The sequence below is a fragment of the Westerdykella ornata genome (assembly GCF_010094085.1).
Source record: "Westerdykella ornata strain CBS 379.55 unplaced genomic scaffold EI97scaffold_1, whole genome shotgun sequence".
Lineage (NCBI taxonomy): Eukaryota > Fungi > Ascomycota > Dothideomycetes > Pleosporales > Sporormiaceae > Westerdykella > Westerdykella ornata.
Window position 1 is genome coordinate 1,165,828 of NW_022986851.1, and position 13,998 is coordinate 1,179,825.

Genomic DNA, 13,998 nt, shown 5'->3' on the forward strand with positions numbered 1-13,998 from the left:
GCAATCGAACCCTAGTAGACTTGTCCGAGAAAACTCAGCGCGCCACATGCTCGGCAATGAACGAGTCAATGTAGACAAAATACCCTGGCTCGGCAACGGTGTCGTTATGCGTACCATTAGGGAACTCTCTCAAAATCTTTGGCTGCGACCGGCATAGCTTGAAGAGTTGAGCCATGTGTGAAGCCCTGCCCTCAGTCAGTACCCTTCTCAAACTAGGAGCCCGGGAAAGCCACGTCATATCATCGGCTCTGCTTTGCGCTTCTCCCGTGCATAGTCAACATGGAAAAACCCGGGAGCAACGTACGGTACGATCTCATCCTGGAGGCCACTGAGGAAGAGCATGGGAATGCCAGTGATGCGAGGTAGTATCTCTTCTGATGGCCAGATCTCGTGGCAGAGGGGTGCGAGGAATCGAGCCGGAGGGAGCGCTCTCGTCTCAAGTCAGCAACATATCGGGTGTGGCGCACTCCATACTCACGAAGGAATGAGCTTCCGCATGGATGTGAAGGTGTTTTCCAAGATGATGCCAGATATGTCGCCATGTTTCAGGTTCCGGGCCGCGAGCGCAATCGCCACTGCCCCTCCAAGGCTCTGCCCGTACAGAACGATGCGGCTCCCTCGTAGCTCCGACCTTCCTCTAACGTAATCGAGGCCGGTCTGTGCATCTATCATAATGCCCTTCTCGTTCGGCGAGCCTGTCGAGTGTCCGTATCCGCGATATTGCAACAGAAGAACGTTGCACCCAATGTCATCCACCAGTACTTTGGCTATTGGTAGCCGATGCCCTATGTTACCGGCGTTGCCATGAAACATAAGAATGGTGACATTGCGCGCGTGCTGCTTGTTCGCTCGGAGGTAGAAGGCGCTCAGCGATTCGCCATCCGCGGTCGGTATCATGAGCTCCTCATAGTCAGTTATCCCGAATTGCGAGGGTCGGGGGACATTGGTGCGAGCATCCGGCGGGAAATGCCTAGGATAGATGATTTCGCTGAACCCCTATCAGCAAGACACGATAACGAGGGGACGAATACAGATGCAACGCGGATAGGAAATAGGCTCACTTTTGCTTGAAGTAGAGAGCACAACTGAGAACAGCTGCAATTCCCGATGATGCTAGTAGTGGTATGCGCAGATAAGAGATGAACGAGTCGAGAGCAGACCCCATGATGGGATGGTTCGGGTATACCTTCCAGCTACGACGATACGAGTGCAAGAAATGGATAGAACGGGGACTCGATGGAGAACGCAGGAACGAGGGCACCCGCAGCTTGGGACAGTGACTAGCGAGGGATGCGTAGCTGGCGGGCTTGAGACAAAAGTAAAGCGTTCGAGTTCGCTGGTGAGCTGTCATGGATGTGGAACCCGGGGGCAGACAGACTAATAAAGCGCCGGCACGCTAGCTCAAATTGGTGCATACCACCTTGGCGCGCCAAGAACGTCCGAGCTGGCCGTGGTTGCGCAGCTCCGCTGCCGCCTCCAACAACAAGCTCGCCCTACATAGTACAAGAGCTCCAAGAATCTCCCCATCCGCTCGATCCAGACTTCACTTGATACCCCGTCAATACGGGAAATTACTGCAACAACAAAATTATCAACCATGTCACCGACTGGAATGCTGGCAGTGGGTAGGTGCAGCTGCACTGCACTCTTGGTGGGCTCTGAGCTAATGTTGTGAAGACGGCATCCACGTAGATATGGAGCATCTGAAGAAGGGAGAAGTGAAGTATGTATGCTGTCCCTGGATTGGTTTATGTGCTCTCGCTGATGATATCGCTAGTCTGGGAACCTCAATGTTGGTACCCATCCGTCGTCAATCCGTTCGAGCTTCCTAACCCGCTGCACAGCATGGCAATCAACTTCAAGGATGGAGTTATATTAGGCGCCGACAGCAGAACCACGACCGGATCGTACATTGCGAATCGCGTGACGGACAAACTCACACAAGTGCATGACACAATCTGGTGTTGTCGATCCGGTTCGGCAGCAGACACGCAGGCGGTAGCAGATATCGTGCAGTACCATCTTGGTCTGTACGGCATCACGAATGGCGAGCCGCCGACCACGCAGACGGCGGCAGCGTTATTCCAGGAGCTTTGCTACGCGAATAAGGACCAGCTATCGTAAGGCGGCACTGAGTCTATGGCTTGAAGTTCAGTCTAACGAAGTGGCAGGGCGGGCATGATCATTGCTGGATATGACCATCGTCACGGCGGCCAAGTGTACTCGATTCCGCTCGGAGGCTCACTCCACAAACAGGCGTATGCGATTGGTGGGTCCGGGTCTACGTACATCTACGGATACTGCGATGCGAACTGGAGGGAGAACATGACGGAGGAGGAGGGAATCAAATTCGTCAAGGGGGCGTTGCAGGAGGCCATCAAGTGGGACGGTAGCTCAGGCGGTGTGATTCGCATGGTTGTGCTCACGGCAAAGGGAGCTCAGCGGCACCTATATCTCCCGGACCAGGACTACCAGGGGCCTGGAAAGCAGTAGAGGGAGTCTCGTAGGGAAAGGAAGAAGGAGGGGGGTGCAGGTGTATGAATACCACATAGAGGAGCAGTCAGAGATGAATGACAATTCGGGACTAGTACCAGGTACTGGCATGGCGACTCGAGAAACAAGCAATTCTCAAAGGCGGCGATGGTAGCCACAGATGGGCGCAACGTGACCACTTTGTTATTATTTGGTGGTGTGGCTTTAGAGGGATGCACCGAGCAGCGGCGTGGGATATGGAAGCGGCCCTGGGGATCATCTATGGCGGTGTGACCAATGGAGGCTGTGCGTGGGACGAAGAAAAAGCAAGTCGGAATGGGAAGCTGGGCAAACGGCCACACACGGACAGCGATAGTTGCAGACAACCACTGTACTGTGGTTTACTACGGCATGGTGTTCACTGTACTGCACTTGTGGCGATTGCATGGTGGGCAGTTCATGTGACATGTGAATCCAACAGCAAGACCGGACGCAATATTTACACCGTACTCTGTACATGCCACTGGAACCCTGGAGATTCATCAACCCGGGAATCTACTTATTAGACTATTGTGCACATACATATCGGCAAAGCTTCACCCCGTAGCGTGCTTTTCTTCCCGCTCTTCACAAGCCCACAGGATCACCCCACGGACCCTTAGCGGACCTCCACCCACCCACCTCCAACCTGGCTTCCTGACCACCACAACCTCATCTCCAACACCCCCTCGAGTCCACCTCCCCCTCCCCTATCTTACCTCCTCTCCCTCTCCCTCTCCTCTCCGCCGCGCCGCACCGCCGTCCAATTCGCTTTGGCCACGGCCCGCTGCCGCCAGAGGGAATGTTGCGGCTGTATGCCTGCTGCTAAGCCGTTGTAGCGTGGGCCAACTGCCAGCCAGCATCGCATCGGATCGGGCGCAGCATCTCTTATCGCAGCTTCAGGGTCCCGCAACTTCCAACAACCTCATCCTCTCCCCACCCACCAGCCATCCTCTCGCGCCTCTCCGACGCCTCCTCTTCCGTCTGGAGCAGCACTATCCTCGCTCATTTCACCCATTTCTCACGGCCTGCAGCGCCCGTCCGCAGCCAGGCTGTTCCTGCACCGTTACGTCGCTGCGTGGCCCCTCTTGCCTCCTACCCCTCGACCTGAACAGCGCCCTACTGCTTCCACCCCGATTCTCACTTGACTGACACGTCGGGTATCGCCTCTTGCGCACCGAGAGAGCTTGCTGACTGCGTCTGCGCTGTACGGAATGGGATCGATCGTGGTCAGCGACGTTGGTGGGCACCACTTTCACAACACCATGTTTGGCGGCGCCGGCGCCCATCAAACCACGCAGGAGTCGCCCGCCGTACACCACGTCCCAGTCCGGCCGTCTTCCCAACTCGAAGGGCGCCACGCGTTGCGAGGAGTACAGCCCGCCGACACCCATATGGCCGATGCCGCACCAGCATCAGTTGCACAGCACCGCTCATCGGCGCAACATGGCGACGACTCTAGCTCACACCAACGTTCACAAATGCCTTCGGCGAAGTCCCGTCCGACCACGTCGCAGCACTCAACTCCAGCGCCTACCTCCTATCATACCCCCAATGTCACCTCTCATTCTCATCATCTATCATCTTCGTCCACGCCCTCGGCTCACCCATCTCCTCTACCATCTTCCAGAATCACCCTAGGTCCTGCCGCACCTTCGCCGCGGCGGATCAAAGTCAAGAGCTTGTCGCATATACAGAGCTTGGCGGCCGATGAATCAACACGCTCCCTATCTCGCCGGCAAAGGCGAGATCCTGCCGACGTTGGGCCGCAATACGAGATCAGTGAAATGCCCGTGACCGACATTATTGAAATGGTTGCTGGACTGCTGACAAAGATCACGACCACTAACGACAAGCAACATGAGCATCTACACCGGCACATTCCACCGCCCGAGGGCAGCTCAGGTTTGAGCGAACAAACCACCAGCGTTTTAGCCTTCCATGGCAAGAACGTGCCCAGCATCACCATCCTGAACTATCTCAGTCGTATCCACAAGTACTGCCCTACGACCTATGAAGTCTTTCTCAGTCTGCTCGTCTACTTTGACAGAATGACAGAAAGGGTCAATGCAGGCCCCATGCAAAGCTTGCGTCAAGCCAATCGACGGTCACTCGAAAGACACGCCACTGCGAACGAACCGAGTTCCGGACGTACATCGCCTGCCGAAGCAACTGCGCCGCAAGAGTCCTCCGCTAGTATTCAGACTGCTACTCCGCCTCCGTCCGGCTCTCTAGGCCATTCACAGGGGGCCGGGCCTCAGGAGAATCAGCCTCAGCCACCTTCTCCGCCTCAGCACATGGACCCGCCCCTTGAACCGGATCCGTACAGCCTTTCTCAGTTCTTCGTCGTCGACAGCTACAACATACATCGCCTCGTCATTGCAGGAGTCACGTGTGCCAGCAAGTTCTTTTCTGACGTGTTTTATACCAATTCGAGATACGCAAAGGTACGCGGTATTCATTGCCATGCTCGAAAATCAGCTGCTAACCTTTGCAGGTTGGGGGACTTCCGCTCGTTGAACTCAATCATCTCGAACTCCAATTTCTGCTCCTGAACGACTTCCGCCTCGCGGTGCCCTTGGAAGAGATGGAAGCGTATGGAACGATGCTGGTTGAGTTCTATGCGAGAGAAATCGCAAAGCAAAACGAGCGGCCGGCAGGCGACCGTGGGCATGCACACAGCAGCGTGGCTGCTTGAATCAAACGACACGATGCGCATTCCCCTGATGGATGCGCGATATAGGGTGTAGACATGTATTGCATGAGGATATGGTGGTTCGAGGCATATCCATTTCTGCCAGGTGAACCCCTAGCTTTTTCGGGTCAGGTGAAGGGTCGAGACAGAGGTTTATCGACAGTCGCCGATCTAGTCGGGGCAGGGGGCGGAGCCCGATTCAACAACTGATGACGACGATGATTCTTTGCTCTCTCGCAGAGAGCCTCTCATAGGGATAGAATACGTGCATTTTTCTAGCGTTGGCGGGGTGAGTACGTGCGGTGGTTGGAATTTCCGAGGCTTGCAGACATTCCTTCTCTTATCATGCCGTGTGCATTTCCCAGGGCGGTATATGACGATGGGCATCGATTCGATGGACATGTCTCTGTGTGGTCTGGACTTTTTTTGCTCGTCTTAATCTTTCTTCCAAGGGTCCGTCTCTTGAGAGCACGTGCCGGGGTTCGTATAGATAGGTTGGGTTGGGAGGCAGGGAAGGAGGAGAGTTTTGGGAGGGAACTATAGCGGGGCGTTTTGACGGGTAATTAATGGATTGGCTTCGATCAACAAACTTTGTCTTCGTGTAGGATGAGTTTTGAGGTGTTGGTGCGCCTTAAGGTGTACTTAGGGTTGGCTTGGCGTTGATGGTAATGGCGGTTGCCTGATTGGGATGGTCTGCTGGTGAAATGTCGCAGCGTTATTCTATTCGTCTATGGCTTTTTGTTCGGCAGCTTTAGTTAGATCCAATGTTTTACCCACGGACTACTAGGCCTTTATATTTTCATCACCTCCGCTATAGCAGTCGCTTTACCTGCTATCAAGGGTGGAGTAATGGTGTTGTTGGTTTTCGACTCGCACCCAATACATACTTCTCCGCGGGCTCGGATAGTCCAACTTCCGACTTTGCAGTGCTGGACAGCCCTGCTTTCTTTGGAGAGTCTTTCATGGGGTTATGGTGTTTTTTGCGTCTATTGTTGCACATCTACTTCTATAAAGGTGGTATACGGTCGGGTCTCGAGAACTCCTGTTCGGGATGGTGAAGAATTAGTCAGGTTCTTCGCTTAGAGAGATCAATAGACGGGCAATTGTAGCTTTATCACAGATAACTTGCTATGCAACCCAAGCTTTGAGTCTGCTCGTGCCGGAGATATACAAACATGCCTGATAGCGCTATCACCTTCTTGGCAAGTCTCCCACCTTTTTGTGACTGACTGCCAGCATTTTCTCGTATGCGGGGCATTGGAGAACCCCTCACCAACATCATTGGTCATTCATTGGCCACGACGTCCCGAGATGGACAGAGAGATAATGGGAAGCTGCATCTTGTGTTCGGGTCCTTTAAAGGGCCAATTCCCCTTCCTTGCCTCCACTGTCCCCATCCCCAAACCAGTCGAAGTTCTCATACACCAAGATGCTTCCTCAAAGCTTGCTCTTGGCCTCTGGTCTAGTCCTGCCCGCAGTAGGTGAGACCGTTCTCGGCGTCACCGTCTTCACTCGCCATGGCGACCGTACGTTTCCGCATCCTCCTCCGAACTCTGCGGGCCGCCATTGACTGACACGCATGGGACAGGAACCTCCAAGCATTACCCAGGCTACAGCTTGACTCCTCTTGGCGTACAGCAAAACTTCCGAGTCGGAGGCGATTATCGGAAGAGATACATTGCCTCCAACTCTCCCACGCAGATCCTCGGTATCTCAGAAAACAAGGTCGTCAATTCCCAACTCTTTGCTAGTGCTCCTGACCAATCCGTCCTCCTGAACACTGCAACTGCATTCCTCCAAGGGCTGTATCCACCACTCGAAGAATTGGACTCCGACATCGCTTCTCAGACCATCAACAATGGCTCGTCCTACGCCAACCCGCTGAATGGCTACCAGTATGTGACGCTCCATGGCGAGGAGTCGGACTCGCCCGACACCGTCTGGCTGAAAGGCGACGAGGGCTGCCCTGCCGCGACTGCCTCCATGGAGAGGTTTGAGGAGAGCGCTCAATTCAAAGAGAAGGAGCAGTCGACAAAGTCCTTCTACCAGTCGTTCGCGGATGCTCTTTCTGGTGTTTACGACTACAAGCCTTCGGATTTGAGCTATAAGAAGGCCTTTGACATCTTCGACTTGCTCAATGTGGCCTCGATTCACAATGCTTCTATTCCTGGCAACGTTACTGCGGAAGAACTCTTCCAACTGAGGACCCTCGCCGACAGTGCCGAGTTTGCGTCCAACTTCGATAGCAGCGATGCAGCACGCTCCATTGGCGGGAAGACATTCGCCGGTGCCGTTCTCAGGCAGCTGAACCAGACCGTCTCTTCCAAGGGAAAACTCAAGTTCTCCTTCTTTGCTGGAAGCTATGACACTTTCCTCGCCTTCTTCGGCATCTCTAAACTCGCCTCCGTGTCGGACGACTTTCACGGATTGCCTATTTATGCTTCGACGATGAGCTTCGAGCTATTCACTCCACAGACTGTCAGCGAGTTCCCTTCAAACACTGACGACCTACGAGTGCGGTTCCTGTTCCGCAACGGCTCGGACGGAGCGGTCCCTCTTCGTGCGTTTCCACTTTTCGGACGCTCAGAGGAATCGCTAAGCTGGGCGGAATTCGTCTCTTTCATGAAGGATATTGCCATCACGAGCGCCGAACAGTGGTGCAATACCTGCCAGAGCGAGCTACTTTTCTGCAACGCGTATAAAGCCGCCGGTACTTCTGCATCATCACCGGGCCAGAAGTCTATGTCCAATGCAGTCGCGGGTGTCATCGGGGCTATGGTCACATTGGGAGTCGTCTCCCTCCTGGGTGCTATGGCTTTCATCTTGGTACGACGTCGGCAAGCTGCTCGGAGAGAGCCGGCAGTGATCCGTCGGGTGAGTGTAAATGAGAAAGGAAGCGTGTACAGCGATAGCGCAAGCGAAAGTGCATAGAGTTATAACGACTGGCTTGGCGTACATATACGTCGTAACCTGCTGAGCAAGGTGGAGGAAGGTCGGATAGGGCCTCAATTCTCTCTGCACTGAGGGCGCATTACCGGTTCATCGGAAAGGAGAGGGAACGTTGCCATTGCAGACGACAGTACCACGGTATGGTGGGAAGGAGGACGAAATGAAGCATTCAAATATGGCAATGAGCGGATGCAACCCACATTCTCCTTGGTGCAGATCTCCAATTGTAACGCGCAAGCGGCTCCCAAATCCCTCCCAGCAAGCTTGAGCCGTTGATCACTTACGCAAGGCACCCAGATTCTAGAAGCCCTCGTGGCGTTCTCCCAAGTCCGGCCTCGCAATCTGCACCGGCCCGTGTCCACCAGCCCTATCTCCCTCCACGATATCTAACACCCTCGTCCAAACGCACGTTGTCTTACCGAACAAAAAAGTTTCTATATCTGGCTTCCCATCTCTGAGCTCTCCTCTGTTCCCGTTGCCCCGGGTCTTTCCAATCTCTGCAGCCATCAATATCCGGCATCCCTGTCCAAGGCAATATATCCATAGTAGACGTTAGGCTGCGCCAACGTCATGTCGACGCGCAATCTGTCTTTGTTGCACTGATTTATTATTGTCGTGGACTGATTGTCGTCGTAGGAGCTATGCTGAGGAAGGGATGTATCAGGTGGGTGTCAGTGTCACTACGCGCGCACAGTACCACCACATGCACTTTGAGTACTTACTCCAGCCTTTGAGCCTCTCATATACCACAGTACTATACAATTCTCGGATACGAGATGCCTCACGAGATCTCGGCCGCCGGTAACATCATTCATTATTATGGGGTAACCCTCCCTGCAATGCGAGCTTGCATGCTGTATGTACACTTTGCCGCGCACGCGATATAGTGAATTATTGTAACGTGCATCCCGGGATCTAGGTTCCTGGCCGGGTCCTGGTATCGGCGTCGATCGCCGAGAGAAGCTTGGTTGTGATAAAAAGTGCCGGATGGCCCTTGAATGACTGGATGTCTTCCTGAGTGGTTGCTTTCTTGTCTGGTCCTGTCGTCTTGTTCTATTCGACGACTGTTTTCTTCTGACGTATTTAGACATTGGGAGTCCTAAGTATACAGAAAGGAAGAGAAGAGCGAGAAAGAGAGAAAGACAAAGGACAACATCATGTCCATCCTGATCCCCTTATACGTCTACCCATGGCCGGGAGTCTGGGATCCTTTATACTGGGCGTACGTCTCCTAGGTCTCCGTTCTCTTCCTTGCCCTCCATAGCATCCCTCTCCCTCTCTCCAGAAAAGAAATACACCTCCACCTCTTCTACAAACTAACCCCCTCCCCCCTCCCTCAGCGCCGGCAACAACACCAACCTGCACTTCACCGCCATCCTCAACCCCTGCAGCGGCCCCTGCCTGCCCGCCTCGCAAATCGAGCCCGCCTACCTCGCCGAAATCCCAAAACTCACCTCATACCCCAACATCCGCACCCTCGGCTACGTCGCCACCAACTACACCAACAAGCCCATCGAGGACGTCATGGGCGAGATTCGCACGTACGCCGACTGGCCGCGGACGCTGGGCGATGAGAGAGTGGGTGTCGATGGGATTTTCTTTGATGAGACGCCCGCTGTGTATGATTGGCGGTGGGAGGAGTATTTGAAGGTCGCGGGGGAGGAGGTTAGGGCGAATAAGGGGTTGGGGGAGGGTGTGGTCGGTGAGTTCTTGTTTTCTCTCTTTTGATGCTTTTCAGGTCGTCTGTCCAGTTTTGGGTGGTTCCGTGGGAGAGAGGGAGGGCATGGGAGTCTTTGGAAAGAAAGAATGGTTTTGATAATTCCCCTCTAATTCTTCTTGTTTTTATGTTTCGTTTGAAAAGGCTTGTTTTACAGGGAATCTCTGGTTCTTCTTCTTTCTGTATTTTTCTTGGTTTTCCGGTTTTTCTTCATTGAGTGAGGTTTTCTGGAATTTCTTCTTTCTCCTTTTTTTTTCGGTCGCTCTTCTTAACCCGGCCAGTCCTTTTCCTCTGCTTCACTCTTATTCATGATACACTCACCCCCTCTCCCCTTCTCCCCCCATCCACTAACCCCAAACCACGCAGTCCACAACCCAGGCAACCTCCCCTACCAAACCTGGAACTACCTCGCCCACGCCAACATCACCGTCATCTTCGAAGACACCTTCGCCAACTTCATCACCTCGAAGAACTTCTACGCACTGAAATCCCTCGAGACCACGTACGGCCTGCCCAAGGACCGCTTCTCCATCATGCTGCACTCGATCCCCGATGTCCCCGACGAGCTGGTCGTGTGGATGGTCCAGCAGATGAAGCAGATGGTGGGGTGGGGGTTCGCGAGCAGTGTCGGCGTCAAGGGCGAGTATTGGCATAGTTTTAGCCCCGTGTTTGAACGGTTTGTGAGTTTGTGGGCGTGGGGTTAGGGAGTGTTGGAGTGAGGGGGAGGTTCCGGGGTATTTTGGATTGTGTATTTCTGTGTATTGGCCTGCATCAATTATTTTACTGCCGATCTCTTTTGTTCTTCCTGGAGGATATCAGTGTAGCGTCTTGCATGCTGCCGAAACGCTGAAACCATGCTTGTTGCCGTCCAAGGCTCGACCCGACTTGCCTCTGGGCCGACGTCGAGATTTCTTCTTTCTTGCATCTCACCTCCCCATTCCCTCCACTCACTCGCATCTCCCCCTCACACCTCCTCCAACCAACTCCAAATATTCAACCCGACCTTCACCCCCGCCCGCACCGGCAACCCCGCATGCCACGTCTCCCTATACGCGCTCCCATCCTCCTCCCGCAGATTCTCCCAATACACCGCATTCCCCGGTATAGCCTTGAACGTCGTCCCCCTCACCACCTCACCATTCACATCCCTTCCCACTTCCTCTTCTCCCCCTTCTTCCTCTCCTTCAACAGGACACTCAACAAACCGACACCACTCCCTCCCCCCCGGCCTCGCCAGATAAGGAAAATTTGTGCCTCCGCCGGATAATCCCCGCCCGTGCTCGTCTCGCTCGGCGGCCACGTATACCATGAATGTACTCGCCCTCCCCCGCTTTTTTGTGTTCCGCGCGGTGCCGCTGCCGCCGCCCGGGTCGCTGAAGTCGTAGTGGTACGCGTAGTGCCCGCCCGGTAGGTACTTTTGGGTCCAGAGCGGGGTTTCGATGGAGAGGTGGGGGCGGTGGCCTTGGAAGGAGAGGGCGCGGTGGGCGAGGCAGGGGAGGAGCTTGGATTCGGAAGGTGGTGGGGTGGTAGAGGGGTGGGAGGAGGAGGAGGAGGAGGAGGAGGAGGAGGCGGTGATTTTGGTTAGGTTCAGTGGGGCGCGGAGGGAGTTGCGGATTTTGGGGTTGTGGTGTTCTTGGTTGTTGGTCCAGATGGGGGAGGGGGCCCAGTGGGGATTGCTGGGGGGAAGGGTGAGTTGGTTGGTCGTTTGGAAATAGGAGGGTTTGGGGGTAGGGGCGGATTTGGTAAAGACGATGAAAGATGAGTAAGTTGGACTGGGGAACGTGCATGAAGGATGGGTATATGAGAAATGAACTGGAAATCAGGAAATAGGTTCCTTTACAGGATGGATGGGAACAGAATATGTCCCTGGGAACGTCGAGGGCTAGATGAACAACCTCCGAGGGAGAGACTGTAGAAACGAAAAGAAGGGAAAGGAGAACCAAAAAGAAGAGAACAAACTCACCTCATCCTCATAATCTCCCCCCTCTCCCACTCGCTCAAAAACCCCTCCACATAAATCACCAACGGCTCCCTACTAAACACATACGTCCGATACCCATGCCCATGCTCGCCATCGCACACCAGGTCCTCGGGCGGAATCCACAACGAGTCGAGAGTCACGGATTTGGACTCTCTCGACGTGAATGTATTTTGAAGATTATTGTGTTGAGGCTTCGAATTTGACGCTGACGAGGTCCTGCTGCTGTTCCCGGCATTCCTGGCGGAGTCGCTTGAAGAGAAGTGGAAAGTTGTAAGGAGGACGTCGAGGTAGGGTGCTCCGGCGAGGATGTATGCAACCGCTGCAAAGAGCGTGTACTGGATGAGTGCGCCGATGGACATCGACCCCCGATCCGTCATCTGCCCAACGATATCTCTTTCTCAGGAACTCCGCAACATCAAAGTCTTATTAAGGGTTGTCCCCGTGGTGAAGGCGAGTGACGACTAAACGAAGGGACGCTATGCCGCTGATGCAAATTGCATTATGTACTATAAGCAGAGAAAGGAATAAAAGGAGTGAAAGTTGTCGTAAAGAGCGTTGCAATTGTGCAGGTGGCACAGATCCGGAAATTGCAATGGTAACATATTGCGCACGGTACCTTCGTACAGTACCTAGGTAACAGAGGGCCGAACCCCTGAATTAGTAAGAAAACAGGGGTCAACATCCTGTGCCAAGTATTTACGGGACAGAAGAATAGCATAGCGTCAAGTGAGAATACACAGACCCGAATCCCTCAGCTACTTGAAACAATCGCCCTTGTCCAGCAAATGCAGGTCCCAGCCTCATTACATAAACGTAAAGCAGAACAGAATAGGTGCTAAAATGGCTGGAGAAACAGGCAGTTTTACTTCCCTAGCTGAGATCGGGAGGAACGACAGGAATCAACTATCGATACAAGGACCCTATATTCCGTGAAGTTCCTGTTTCAATTGGTGAGGGTCTATGAAGGATCCTAACCAGAGGTTCACTCAGCGCCAAGCCAGCAGCACATGCAGCAAATATATAGTAGGGTTCATAAAAAACCTAACCCCATTGCAATGTTACAACATGCCGAAAAGAACTCATCAAAACGTGTGCCTCGTCTTATCTCCCTTCCATAACCCCATGACCTCTCCCGTCTCCCCAACCCACTCCCGCACCCCATTCACCATCGCTTTGGCCATCCCTGCATTCGTCCCGCTCCGCTGCCTTCTCCTCCCTTCCACACCTACGCCGACGCCCATCCCACTCCCGAACCCACTGTTTTCCGCACCCGGCTCCTTCCCAGCACTGATAAAACTGCTGCCCTCCCCAGTGGCATATTCGCTGCCCATGCTCGGCAACACATTCTCCCCTGCGGAGAGGGAGACGAAGAGGGCGAACGGAACGAGCCAGACGCAGAGGCCGAAGTAGGATGCGATTTCTGTGAACGTGGGAATCGACGGGTCGCGTGAGTAGGGGTAGGAGGAGCGGGAGGAGTGCGCAGGCGGGGTCGAGAAGTGGCGGAACCAGAGGTAGTGATTTACGATTACGAGTGCTGTTGACGGTAGTCAGTACCGCTCCTTTTGTAGATATTGCACAAGTAGAAGGCTGGAATATCGAGACTAATCATACCGCAAGAAATGAGGAACGTAGGACTCGTCAACTTCACAATTGGAAACCGCCTTAGATTCTGTGCGTAGATGATATGCGACACAATGCTCAATAGACTCAGGCCATATGGGAAGCTGTCGACGAGCATGAGGAGGAGCTGCAGGCCAATGATGCCATAGATGAGGTTCGTAAGAAGCTTTTTCGCAAACACAGTATGTTCTTCGACGAGCTCGGAAAGGTAGTATAAACCCGACGCTGTCACACATATTCAATTAGCTTACTCCGATGCAGCTTCGAGAATGCGGAGCTCATCAATGACACGGAAAATAAATACCTATGGCTAGCGTCAAAAATGAAAATCCCAGAAGAATCCCCACATATCCCAGCAGCGGTAGAATCCACATGGTAGCTGCGTTGAAGCTTCACCGGGAACGAAGCAAGACGTGAGTTGCGGATCCTCTCACTGGAGCTGGGGTTGTTGATGAAGCGTGGCCTATGACGGAAGCCCTGGCCCGTCGGAGGTTTGTTTCCCCGCTCTGGGGCCGCAAATCTTGG

The 13,998-nt window shown here is 53.8% G+C and overlaps 7 protein-coding genes across 7 annotated transcripts; 4 read left to right on the plus strand and 3 right to left on the minus strand.

The window, feature by feature from the left end:
* Window positions 1-34: 34 nt before the first annotated feature.
* Window positions 35-1,165, minus strand: EI97DRAFT_368611 (BEM46 family protein-like protein; the record flags this gene model as incomplete). Its single annotated transcript, XM_033795141.1, has 4 exons — window positions 35-185; window positions 305-430; window positions 479-988; window positions 1,062-1,165. The coding sequence occupies 4 exons, from the start codon at window positions 1,163-1,165 to the stop codon at window positions 35-37; spliced, it is 891 nt and encodes a 296-aa protein (XP_033658553.1).
* Window positions 1,166-1,477: 312 nt separating this feature from the next.
* Window positions 1,478-2,880, plus strand: EI97DRAFT_463422 (proteasome-domain-containing protein). The gene is made up of 5 exons (XM_033801353.1): window positions 1,478-1,625; window positions 1,678-1,723; window positions 1,778-1,792; window positions 1,845-2,120; window positions 2,172-2,880. Exons 1-5 carry the CDS (start codon window positions 1,598-1,600, stop codon window positions 2,491-2,493), a joined length of 687 nt encoding a protein of 228 aa, XP_033658554.1. The 5' UTR covers window positions 1,478-1,597; the 3' UTR covers window positions 2,494-2,880.
* Window positions 2,881-3,402: 522 nt separating this feature from the next.
* On the plus strand, window positions 3,403-5,293 carry EI97DRAFT_18464 (cyclin-domain-containing protein). The gene is made up of 2 exons (XM_033793542.1): window positions 3,403-4,958; window positions 5,009-5,293. Exons 1-2 carry the CDS (start codon window positions 3,726-3,728, stop codon window positions 5,207-5,209), a joined length of 1,434 nt encoding a protein of 477 aa, XP_033658555.1. The 5' UTR covers window positions 3,403-3,725; the 3' UTR covers window positions 5,210-5,293.
* Window positions 5,294-6,366: 1,073 nt separating this feature from the next.
* Window positions 6,367-8,537, plus strand: EI97DRAFT_429105 (phosphoglycerate mutase-like protein). Its single transcript, XM_033797363.1, has 2 exons — window positions 6,367-6,732; window positions 6,795-8,537. The coding sequence occupies exons 1-2, from the start codon at window positions 6,636-6,638 to the stop codon at window positions 8,135-8,137; spliced, it is 1,440 nt and encodes a 479-aa protein (XP_033658556.1). The 5' UTR covers window positions 6,367-6,635; the 3' UTR covers window positions 8,138-8,537.
* Window positions 8,538-9,312: 775 nt separating this feature from the next.
* EI97DRAFT_454241 (uncharacterized protein) lies at window positions 9,313-10,576 on the plus strand (the record flags this gene model as incomplete). The annotated part of the gene is made up of 3 exons (XM_033800520.1): window positions 9,313-9,377; window positions 9,496-9,857; window positions 10,239-10,576. The coding sequence occupies 3 exons, from the start codon at window positions 9,313-9,315 to the stop codon at window positions 10,574-10,576; spliced, it is 765 nt and encodes a 254-aa protein (XP_033658557.1).
* A 38-nt stretch (window positions 10,577-10,614) lies between these two features.
* EI97DRAFT_472219 (uncharacterized protein) lies at window positions 10,615-12,230 on the minus strand (the record flags this gene model as incomplete). The annotated part of the gene is made up of 3 exons (XM_033801845.1): window positions 10,615-11,548; window positions 11,836-12,006; window positions 12,064-12,230. The coding sequence occupies 3 exons, from the start codon at window positions 12,228-12,230 to the stop codon at window positions 10,837-10,839; spliced, it is 1,050 nt and encodes a 349-aa protein (XP_033658558.1). The 3' UTR covers window positions 10,615-10,836.
* Window positions 12,231-12,601: 371 nt separating this feature from the next.
* Window positions 12,602-13,924, minus strand: EI97DRAFT_463426 (DUF396-domain-containing protein). The gene is made up of 3 exons (XM_033801354.1): window positions 13,778-13,924; window positions 13,465-13,698; window positions 12,602-13,387 (listed from the first exon to the last, which is right to left on the minus strand). Exons 1-3 carry the CDS (start codon window positions 13,845-13,847, stop codon window positions 12,936-12,938), a joined length of 756 nt encoding a protein of 251 aa, XP_033658559.1. The 5' UTR covers window positions 13,848-13,924; the 3' UTR covers window positions 12,602-12,935.
* Window positions 13,925-13,998: the final 74 nt, after the last annotated feature.